The 12068-nt window shown below is 42.3% G+C and overlaps 1 protein-coding gene across 1 annotated transcript in view; it reads right to left on the bottom strand.

Moving 5' to 3' along the window:
- Nucleotides 1-12068, bottom strand: part of LOC139749883 (uncharacterized) — a 293444-nt gene that overhangs the window by 22781 nt on the left and 258595 nt on the right. The window contains 1 exon segment of the mRNA XM_071664262.1: nucleotides 2704-2805. Within this exon segment, the coding sequence (XP_071520363.1) occupies nucleotides 2704-2805 (102 nt within the window).

Below are 12068 nucleotides of genomic sequence, written 5' to 3'. Positions count from 1 at the left end.
TTGAAGGAACAGTGGTTCCAACAATGTGATATGGTTGTGAGGAGTGAGCTATAGATAGAGTTGTGCAGAGGAGGATGGATGTGCTGGAAATGAGATGTTTGAGGACAATATGCAGTGTGAGGTGGTTTGATTGAGTAAGTAATGAAAGGGTAAGAGAAATGTGTGGTAAAAAGAAGAGTGTGGTTGAAAGAGCAGGAGAGGGTGTTTTGAAATGGTTTGTTCACATGGAGAGAATAAGTGAGGAAAGATTGACAAAGAGGATATATGTGTCAGAGGTGGAGGGACAAGAAGTGGGAGACCAAATTGGAGGTGGAAAGATGGAGTGAAAAAGATTCTGAGTGATTGGGGCCTAAACATGCAGGAAGGTGAAAGGCATGCAAGGAATAGAGTGAATTGGAACGATGTGGTACACTGGGGTCGACTTGCCATCAATGGATTGAACCAGGGCATGTGAAGCGTTGGGTAAACCATGGAAAGTTTTGTGGGGCCTGGAGCTGTGGTTTCAGTGCATTATAAATAATAGCTAGAGACTGAGTGTGAACGAATGTGGCCTTTGTTGTCTTTTCCTAGTGCTACCAGGCGCACATGAGGGGGGGGGAGTTGTTATTTCATGTGTGGCGGGGTGACGATGGGAATGAATAAAGGCAGACAGTATGAATTAAGTACATGTGTATATATGTATATGTCTGTGTGTGTAGATATATGTATACGTTGAGATGTATAGGTATGTATATTTGCTTTCATCTTCCGCAAAGCTTTTACTACCTCTTCTCTGTTTACCAAATCATTTTCCCTAACCCTCTCAATTTGCACACCACCTCAACCAAAACACCCTATATCTGCCCCTCTATCATCAAACACATTCAACAAACCTTCAAAATACTCACTCCATCTCCTTCTCACATCACCACTGCTTGTTATCACCTCCCCATTAGCCCCCTTCACTGAAGTTCCCATTTCTTCCCTTGTCTTATGCACTTTATTTACCTCCTTCCAAAACATCTTTTTCTTCTCCCTAAAATTTAATGATACTCTCTCACCCAAACTCTCATTTGCTCTCTTTTTCACCTCTTGCACCTTTCTCTTGACCTCCTGCCGCTTTCTTTTATACATCTCCCACTCATTTGCATTATTTCCCTGCAAAAATCGTCCAAATGCCTCTCTCTTCTCTTTCAGTAATAATCTTACTTCTTCATCCCACCACTCACTACCCTTTCTAATCTGCCCACCTCCCACGCTTCTCATGCCACAAGCATCTTTTGTGCAAGCCATCACTGCTTCCCTAAATACATCCCATTCCTCCCCCACTCCCCTTAGCTCCTTCATTCTCACCTTTTTCCATTCTGTACTCAGTCTCTCCTGGTACTTCCTCACACAAGTCTCCTTCCCAAGCTCACTTACTCTCACCACTCTCTTCACCCCAACATTCTCTCTTCTTTTCTCAAAACCTCTACAAATCTTCACGTTCACCTCCACAAGATAATGATCAGACATCCCTCCAGTTGCACCTCTCAACACATTAACATCCAAAAGTCTCTCTTTCGTGCGTCTATCAATTAACATGTAATCCAATAACGCTCTCTGGCCATCTCTCCTACTTACATACATATACTTATGTATATCTCGCTTTTTAAACCAGGTATTCCCAAAGAATACTTCCCACATATTCCTTGCATGTCGTAGAAGGCGACTAAAAGGGGAGGGAACGAGGAGCTGGAAATCCTCCCCTTCCGTTTTTAATTTTCCAAAAATTTTTCACAAGAAATATCTGTGTGTTTTTTATGTAGACAGTAACACTACTGTCTAAACATTCTAGAACAAAGCAGATGCCATAAGTACTCATTTGTCACTGGTTTGCACTTAATCTGAGAGGATTTGAGTTGATGACGTTAAGAATATGTATCAAAAAGAGTATATTCGTGTAAAAAAAATGTGAACAAATTTGAAAGCATACATAGTTACTGATACTATGTTAGAGATAGGGAAAATGCTGAGTTCAGAATTCCAATATGTAAAAGCAATTTTGCTTTTTCTTAGAAGGAGTAAGCTGTGAAACTAGGAAGTCCTTCACCCTGCTATAACACTTTGTGGTGTGAGACAACAGCCAAGATGTATATATTGTGGGGAGGGAGTGACAGATTAGGAGAGGAGTGTGTGTACCTGGGTTGCCTGGCTTGCCAGGAGGGCCAGGACGTCCTGTTCGAGCCCGGCCCGGCGGGCCAGGTGGGCCATGCAGCCCCCAGCTCAGTTCCTCCATGCGGTCTGTGGGAAACAAGCATTAGCCGCCTCTGTCGTCACTTGACAGGGTGGGCTGAGCAAGGGATGGATTGGGAAGGGAAGCATGTCAGTGGAATCTGTGGATGGTGAAATAGATAAGAAGACCAAAATAGATGGAAGGCTGTCATCGATAAGTATTGCAACATTCCACGTGCTACTGATGACACACTGCCTGTGCCACGGTTGGTAGAAAGGAGACTTCCAGGTTGTTGGGTTCATTCGTAAACACAGGATAGAACAAGAAGACTGTAGTGTAGACTAGCCACTTTACTGTTAACAAGAATTTACAATGGTCAACTTCAGTTACTTATGATATTAAATATTTTGGTGCAAGTAAACAAACTTAACTGGTAAAGGAGCTAGGCTATTGTGGGTGAGGAAAAACAAGAAAAAGACCAAGGTAAAAAATTATCATAGAATTCAAACCTGGAGGACCAATTTCTCCTGGTTCACCAGCTGGTCCTCGCCGTCCTGTGCCTGGGATGCCGCGAGGGCCTCGTAGGGTTTTGGCTATCTCAGCCAAATTTTCTGGGGGGCAAGGAGGTGTCAATATCTGGAACTTAAATCTACATTCATCCCAGTAAACAGTAATATCACACACATCTTACTATCATCACATTGCCTCATGGTATGACTTCTACATCACAGCTTAGATTGACTAACAACTTTACTTCCTGGTTACCTTCCCCTTCTCTCAGGATGACACCTAAGTCACAGATGAGTGCTAGTTCCCATGACACTTCATTAACACCTCCTTGGACAGAGGTTAGTCTTTTCATAATGGACTTACCTTTTGTCTAATATCTTTTCACTTACATATGATGGCTATGAAAAAAAAGAAAAAATCATCAGTCCTTTGCTCTCTGCATGTTTCTGCAGCTGTGGACATAACAGGCTTCAAAGCTGTCCACTGAATGATACTCAAGGTGTAGACATATTTGAGAAGAAAACTTGTAAACAGTCTCTTTTTGGATATCATTTACTGATGATGGTGGAAACAGAAGTATTCCTTCACCTGTCTGAGGTACAACTGGATTTACTCCTGATAAAAAGAGAGTAGTAAAGTCATATAAACTTTAAATAGCAGAGGACTAAGTCTTTAGTCAAAGTTGGGTTTTTAGAAGATAGTGTGTCAACATCTATTGTTGACAAAAAAAAAAAAGTGAAAAATGTGCTATAGCTCCAGTAGAAAGACAGGAATGTAAGACTGATGGAAAGGAATGCCAAATGGGGACAGTTTTACATATATATGATACAAATTAAAAGGGGTAACTGGGAAGGGAATAGCAGAGAATGATATATAAATCTATAAGGGGTTGGAAAAAGATGGAATGTATATGGATGGTTATAACTTTGTATCAGAATAGTAAAAAGAATGTGAAGCATATGAGTGGTTGGTTGTGATGTATATGGGTGGTTGGTTGTGAAGCACATGTCTTGATGGTTGTGAAGCACATGTTTGGTTTGTTGTGAAGCGTATGGCTTGATAGTTGAGAAACACATGCATGTTTGGTTGTGAAGTACGTGGTTTGGTCAGTTGCAAAGCACATGGCTGGTCAGTTGTGAAGCACATGGTTTGTTTGGTTGTGAAGCACATAATTTGGTTGATTGTGAAGCACATGGTTGGTCGGTTATGAAGCACATGGCTGGTTGATTATGAAGCACATGGTTGGTGTGTTCAAAGCACATGGCTGGTTGGTTGTGAAAGATATGGTTAGTTGGTTGTGAAGCACATGGCAGGTTGATTGTGGTGCATATGGCTGGTTGGTTAAGAAGCACATGGTTGGTCAGTTGTGAAACACATGACTGCTTGGTTATGAAGCATATGGCTGGTTTTGGAGAACATGGCTTGTTGGCTGTGAAGCAAATGGTTTGGTCAGTTAAGAAGCACATGGCTGGTTGGTTGTGAAATATATGGTTAGTTGGTTGTGAAGCACATGGCAGGTTGATTGTGAAGCATATGGCTGGTTTTGGAGCACATGGTTGGTTGGCTGTGAAGCAAATGGTTGGTCAGTTGTGAAGCATATGGGTGGTTAGTTGTTAAACACATGGTTGGTTAGTTGTGAAACACATGGTTGAGCGGCTGTGAAGCATATGGCTGGTTGGTTGTGAAGCACATGGGTTTGGTCAGTTGTGAAGCAAATGGCTTGTTGGTTGTGAAGCACATAACTGGTTGGTTGTATAGGACATGGCTAGTTGGTTGTGAAGCACATGGTTGGTTAATTGTGAAGCACATGGTTGGTCAATTGTGAAGCACATACCTGGTTGGTTGTGAAGCATATGGTTGGTCAGTTGTGAAGCACATGGCTAGATGGTTGTGAAGCATATGGTTAGTTGGTTGTGAAGCACATGGCTGGTTGAATGTGAAGCATATGGCTGGTTGATTGTGAAGTACAAGGTTGGTCAGTTTGAAGCACATGGCTTGTTGGTTATGAAGCATATGGTTGGTTGGTTGTGATGCACATAGCTGGTTGACTGTGAAGCAAATGGCTGGTTGGTTGTGAAGTACAAGGTTGGTCAATTGTGATGCACATGGCTGGTTGGTTTTGGAGCACATGGCTGGCTGGTTTTGGAGCAAATAGCTGGTTGGTTTTGGAGCACATGGCTAGTTGGTTGTGAAGCATATGGCTGGTTGATTGTGAAGCACATGACTTGGTCAGATGATAGGGCAGGTTGATTGTGAAGCACATGGCTGGTTGGTTGTGGAGCACATGGCTGGTTGGTTGTGAAACACATGGTTGATCAGTTGTGAAGCACATGGTTGGTTGTGGAGCACATGGCTGGTTGGTTGTGAAACACATGGTTGATCAGTTGTGAAGCACATGGCTGGTTGGTTGTGGAGCACATGGCTGGTTGGTTGTGAAACACATGGTTGATCAGTTGTGAAGCACATGGCTGGTTGGTTGTGGAGCACATGGCTGGTTGGTTGTGAAACACATGGTTGATCAGTTGTGAAGCACATGGCTTGTCAGTTGTGAAACACATGGTTGATTATGGCTGGTTGGTTGTGAAACACATGGTTGATCAGTTGTGAAGCACATGGCTGGTTGGTTGTGGAGCACATGGCTGGTTGGTTGTGAAACACATGGTTGATCAGTTGTGAAGCACATGGCTGGTTGGTTGTGGAGCACATGGCTGGTTGGTTGTGAAACACATGGTTGATCAGTTGTGAAGCACATGGCTTGTCAGTTGTGAAACACATGGTTGATTATGGCTGGTTGGTTGTGAAACACATGGTTGATCAGTTGTGAAGCACATGGCTGGTTGGTTGTGGAGCACATGGCTGGTTGGTTGTGAAACACATGGTTGATCAGTTGTGAAGCACATGGCTGGTTGGTTGTGGAGCACATGGCTGGTTGGTTGTGAAACACATGGTTGATCAGTTGTGAAGCACATGGCTGGTTGGTTGTGGAGCACATGGCTGGTTGGTTGTGAAACACATGGTTGATCAGTTGTGAAGCACATGGCTTGTCAGTTGTGAAACACATGGTTGATTATGGCTGGTTGGTTGTGAAACACATGGTTGATCAGTTGTGAAGCACATGGCTGGTTGGTTGTGGAGCACATGGCTGGTTGGTTGTGAAACACATGGTTGATCAGTTGTGAAGCACATGGCTGGTTGGTTGTGGAGCACATGGCTGGTTGGTTGTGAAACACATGGTTGATCAGTTGTGAAGCACATGGCTGGTTGGTTGTGGAGCACATGGCTGGTTGGTTGTGAAACACATGGTTGATCAGTTGTGAAGCACATGGCTGGTTGGTTGTGGAGCACATGGCTGGTTGGTTGTGAAACACATGGTTGATCAGTTGTGAAGCACATGGCTTGTCAGTTGTGAAACACATGGTTGATTATGGCTGGTTGGTTGTGAAACACATGGTTGATCAGTTGTGAAGCACATGGCTGGTTGGTTGTGGAGCACATGGCTGGTTGGTTGTGAAACACATGGTTGATCAGTTGTGAAGCACATGGCTTGTCAGTTGTGAAACACATGGTTGATTATGGCTGGTTGGTTGTGAAACACATGGTTGATCAGTTGTGAAGCACATGGCTGGTTGGTTGTGGAGCACATGGCTGGTTGGTTGTGAAACACATGGTTGATCAGTTGTGAAGCACATGGCTTGTCAGTTGTGAAACACATGGTTGATTATGGCTGGTTGGTTGTGAAACACATGGTTGATCAGTTGTGAAGCACATGGCTGGTTGGTTGTGGAGCACATGGCTGGTTGGTTGTGAAACACATGGTTGATCAGTTGTGAAGCACATGGCTTGTCAGTTGTGAAACACATGGTTGATTGTGGCTGGTTGGTTGTGAAGCATATGCTGGATGGTTATAAAGCATATGGCAGGTTGGTTGTGAAGCATATAGCTGGGTGGTTATGAAGCATATGGCTGGGTGGTTATGAAGCATATGGCTGGGTGGTTATGAAGCATATGGCTAGTTAGGTGTTAAGCATACAGACGGTTGATTGTGAAGCATACAGCTGATTGGTTGTGAAGCATACAGCTGGTTGGTTATGAAGTATTTGGTTGGTTGGTTGTGAAGCATATGGCTGGTTAGTTGTGAAGCATATGGCTGCTTGGTTATGAAGCATATGGCTAGTTGGTTGTGAAGCACATGGCTGGTTGGTTTTGGAGCATATGGCTGATTGGTTGTGAAGCTCATGGCTGGTTGGTTTTGAAGCATATGGCTGGTTGGTTGTGAAGCATACAGCAGGCTGGTTGGTTGTGAAGCACATGGCAGGCTGATTATAAAGCATATGGATGGCTGGTTATGAATCATATGGCTGGTTGGTTGTGAAGCACATGGCTGGTTGGTTATGAAGCATATGGCTGGTTGGCTGTGAAGCATACAGCTGGTAGGTAATGAAGCATATGGCTGATTGGTGAGTTTAGAGTTCTGAGTAGCATCTATTCTCTGGATGAGAGATAAAAGAAAGGATTACTGGGAAATATCTCTGAAGGGTAAACCAGTAGCTGAAGTAATGCAGGACCCTATGAAAAGGAAGTATTTTTCTGTTGGGAAGGTTGTTGAAAGTCGTAGATGACTGGTTCTTGTGCAGGAAAGTGGAATGGTAAATTACTGGTCTTGTGTAAGAGAGTGCAATGCTAGATAACTTTTCTTGTGCAGGAAAGTGGAGAGGTAAATTATCTTTGTGTAGGAGATTGGAGTGGTAGACTACTAGTCTTGTGTAGGAGAATGGATTAGCAGATTACTAGTCTTGTGTAGGAGAGTGGAGTGGTAAATCAGTCTTGTGTAGGAGAGTGGAGTGGTAGATTACTTGTCTTGTGTAGGAGTGGAGAGGTAGGTTACTAGTCTTGGGCAGGAGAGTGGATTGGTAGATTAGTACTAGTCTTGTGTAGGAATGTGGATTAGTAGATTACTAGTCTTGTGTACGAAAGTGGATTGGTAGATTACTAGTCTTGTGCAGGAATGTGGATTGGTAGATTACTAGTCTTGTGTAGGAGAGTGGATTGGTAAATCACCAGTCTTGTGCAGGAAAGTGGAGGGGTAGATTACTAGTCTTGTGTAGGAGAGCAGAGAGGTAGATTACTAGTCTTGTGTAGGAGAGTGGAGAGGTAAATGACTAGTCTTATGTATGAAAGAATGGAGTATTAGATTACTAGGCTTGTGTTGGAGAGCAAAGTGGTAGATTACTAGTTTTGTGTAGGAGAGTAAAGTGTTAGATTACTAGTGTTGTGTAGGAAAGTGGAGTATTAGATTACAAGTCTTGTGTAGGAGAGTGGAGTGGTAGATTACTAGTCTTGTGTAAGAAAGTGGTGTGGTAGATTACTAGTGTTGTGTAGGAGAGTAGAGTGGTAGATTACAAGTCTTGTTTGGGAGTAGTGTGGTAGATCATAAGTCTTTTATAGAAGAGTACAGAGGTAAATTACTAGTCTTGTGTCAGACTGTGAACTTCCCAAAAGTTAGTTTAGAGATAAATGAGAGATTTCTGAGATGAATGTTAGATAAAAGTGTGGACAGAGTGAAGAATTATAGCCTGAAAGATACAAAGGACAGAGTAAGAAATGGTTGATTAAGTAAGAGATGCAGTATTAATGTGGTGTGAGCAACAAAAGGATACACTGCTACTCGCACTACTGCAGATAGGTGCATGTGGTGGGGGACCAGGGGTCAGGTGGAGCAAAGTGCAGAGGTATGTACAACATGTTATGCAGACACACAGTCAAGCGGGAGATGTACTGTTAGGTTATGCCTGCCGTATGTCCAAGAGTCACCCTGGCGCTTGAGGCACAACACAGCTGACTGGCTGAACACAGTGACACACTGATGATTGTTCTCAGCCAGAATTCACATATTTTCCAGTTTTAGTGGAATCCTTTTATGGAGAGCATACTGTCAATCATGTTTTTATTTCACCCATTGGGTGATCCGGTGTATGTAATACAGATGATAATTTGTATAGCATGACTGCCTGGGGAAGAGAGCTACCTTTCAAAACTCACCTTAGGGATGATTGACCCTTTCACTCTGTCAAGATATAGAAACCTATGGGGCAAGACAGCAATATTCATTCTGAAATGAGTAATTTAATAAAACAAACCTGAAAATTAAGTGGTGTTAGAATATCATGCAAATGCTAATTGAAAATATCTTTAGATAACCCTAATGTGGCATTTTATACTACCTTACAAAAAGTATTCTCCTAGCACTTCCTTTTCACATCACATTTTCAGTTTCTATTCATACTTTATAACATTTCTCAGAATGAATAAAAAATTTTGGATAGAAAAACTCCTTCTGATGCCTTTATGCTAAATTGAGACATTCACTCCCAAACAACAGAATTCCTTCAATGTTCATAAAATAACAAAATAAATATGATTTTAAAGAGCTGCAAATTCAAATAAAAAGACAAGATAAATACATAATTTACAGCAGCATCAGAGCATCAGAGTCATCTGCCCACACACTTCCATCCAATACCTCAGTATGTCCCTACTGTTCTTCACTGCAGTGCCCTCACATGTCCTTCCTTGTAGTGTTTCATTACCATCCATTCAGTCCTACTAATTCACATGCACTCTTCTAATTCCATTAAATATCTATTCTCTTGCATCTGTACCAAAGAACCCTTTCATTTTGGCCTCACTAAGATTTACTGTTTCATATTTCCCTCCGATTTTGACACTTTGCTCTCTGACCACACTTCAAGCTTTGAATCAACTTTTCCAAAACTCCATCTCAATTGAAGTCTGCCATTCATTGTATCAAAACAGTACTGTATCTTGTTAATGACACTTTCTACAGCTGATAACTCTTAATCTTTCTTGTCATTATTCTCATCAAAGGTAGGGCACTCTAACTGTCTATCATAACTCTTTGTGAGATGTTACCTTCTATTCCAATTTCCTCAATGACACTATGAGGCAAATATTGAAAACCCTCATCAAATTCATATTCCCTGTCCACACATCGATATTTAACACTACCTCTAAAACTTTGGAGGAGCCATCCATCTTGCTTCTTTACCAGTGATGTCTTAGCTACATCTCTTCCATGTACATCAACTGACTGTTCTACGACTTCTATATCATTCATTTACCTCCCCTGATGAAGTGATCATTACATGAAAGTGCACTTGGGAACTCATCATATTTCATTTTCCTCTTGGTCATCAGTAAATACTAAATCACTTGCAGAAGTTGGTGACTGAGTTCAGAAAAATGTGTGAAAGCTGAAATTTGAGAGTAAATTTAAATAAGAGCAAGGTTATTAGGTTCAGCAGGGTTCGGGGACGAGATAGCTGGGATGTGAGTTTGAATGGAGAAAAGTTGGAGGAAGATATCTGGCAGTGGATTTAACATGGAATGAAACCTTGGAAATGAAGCAAATCAAAGGATGGGGGAGAGGGCAAAGTTTCTGGGAGCAATGAAGAGATAGAATGTTATCTTGGGGCAAAAATAAATATGTTTGAAGGAATAGAAGTTCCAACAATATTATATGGTTGCAAGACATAGACTGTAGATAGGGTTGTATGGAGGATGGAAGGTGTGTTGGAAATGAAATGTTTGAAGGCAATATGTGGTGTGAGGTGGTATGATCAAGTAAGTAATGAGAGGGTAAGAAAGAGGTGTGGTAGTAATAGGAGTGTATTTGAGAGAGCAGAAGAGGGTGTGTTGCAATGGTTTGGACATATGAAGAGAAAGAGTGAGGAAAGGTTGACAAAAAGGATATATGTGTCAGAGGTGCAGGGAGCAAGGAGAAGCAGGAGACCATATTGGAAGTGGGAGGATGGAATGAAAAAGATTTTGAGAGATTGGAGCCTGAACTTGCAGGAGGGTGAGAGGCATGCAAAGAATAGAATGAATTGGAACGATGTGGTATACCAGGGTCAATGTGGTGTCAATGGACTGAACCAGGGCATGGGAAAGGTCTGTGGGGCCTGGATGTGGAGAAGGAGTTGTGGTTTCAGTGCATTACACATGACAGCTAGAGACTGAGTGTGACCAAATGTGGCATTTTTTGTCTGGTTTTCTGGTGCTACCTCGCTGGTGCAGGGGGTGGCAATGCTGTTTCCTGTGGGACTAAGTGGTGCCAGAAAGGCAAGATGGCAGGCAAGTATGAATATGCATGTGTGTAAATGTTGATATGTATACATATGTAAGTGTACTGTTTAGGTGTGCATGTATGTATGTGTGCATATGAGTGGATGGGTCTTTCTTCGTCTGTTTCCCAGCACTACTTTACTGATGCAGGAAACAGCAATCAAATAAAATAAATAAATATTATAATATATTACATATCATGCTTAATTGCTGTTTTCAGCGTCAGTGAGGTAGCGCAAGGAAACAAACAAAGAATGGCCCAACCATTCATATACACATATATATACATAAATGCCCATACACACACATATACATACATATACATTGCAACGTATACATACATATACATTTATATATTTATTTTGCTTTGTCGCTGGCTCCCGTGTTAGCGAGGTAGCACAAGGAAACAGACGAAAGAATGACCCAACCCACCCACATACACATGTATATACATACACGTCCACACACAGCACATATACATACCTATACATCTCAATGTATACATATATATACACACACAGACATATACATATATACCCATGTACATAATTCATACTGTCTGCCTTTATTCATTCCCATCGCCACCCCGCCACACATGGAATAACAACACCCTCCCCCCTCATGTGTGCGAGGTAGCACTAGGAAAAGACAACAAAGGCCCCATTCATTCACACTCAGTCTCTAGCTGTCATGTAATAATGCACCAAAACCACAGCTCCCTTTCCACATCCAGGCCCCACAGAACTTTCCATGGTTTACCCCAGACACTTCACATGCCCTGGTTCAATCCATTGACAGCACGTCGACCCCGGTATACCACATCATTCCAATTCACACAATTCCTTGCATACATACACAGACATATACATATATACACATGTACATATCCATACTTGCTGCCTTCATCCATTCATGTCGCCATCCCACCACACAGGAAATAGCACCCCCACTCCAGCGAGGTAATGCCAGAAAAAGACAAATACGCCACATTCGTTCACACTCAGTCTCTAGCTGTCTTGTGTAATGCACTGAAACCACGGCTCCCTTTCCACATCCAGGCCCCATAGACCTTTCCATGGTTTACCCCAGACACTTCACATGCCCTAGTTCAATCCACTGACAGCACATTGACCTCAGTATACCACATCGTTCCAATTCACTCTATTCCTTACACTCCTTTCACCCTCCTGTATGTTCAGGCCCCGATTGCTCAAAATCTTTT

This window comes from Panulirus ornatus, chromosome 8, assembly GCF_036320965.1.
Source record: "Panulirus ornatus isolate Po-2019 chromosome 8, ASM3632096v1, whole genome shotgun sequence".
Lineage (NCBI taxonomy): Eukaryota > Metazoa > Arthropoda > Malacostraca > Decapoda > Palinuridae > Panulirus > Panulirus ornatus.
Note: the sequence above shows the minus strand (reverse complement) of the source record. Positions and strands in the feature narration are given on the sequence as shown.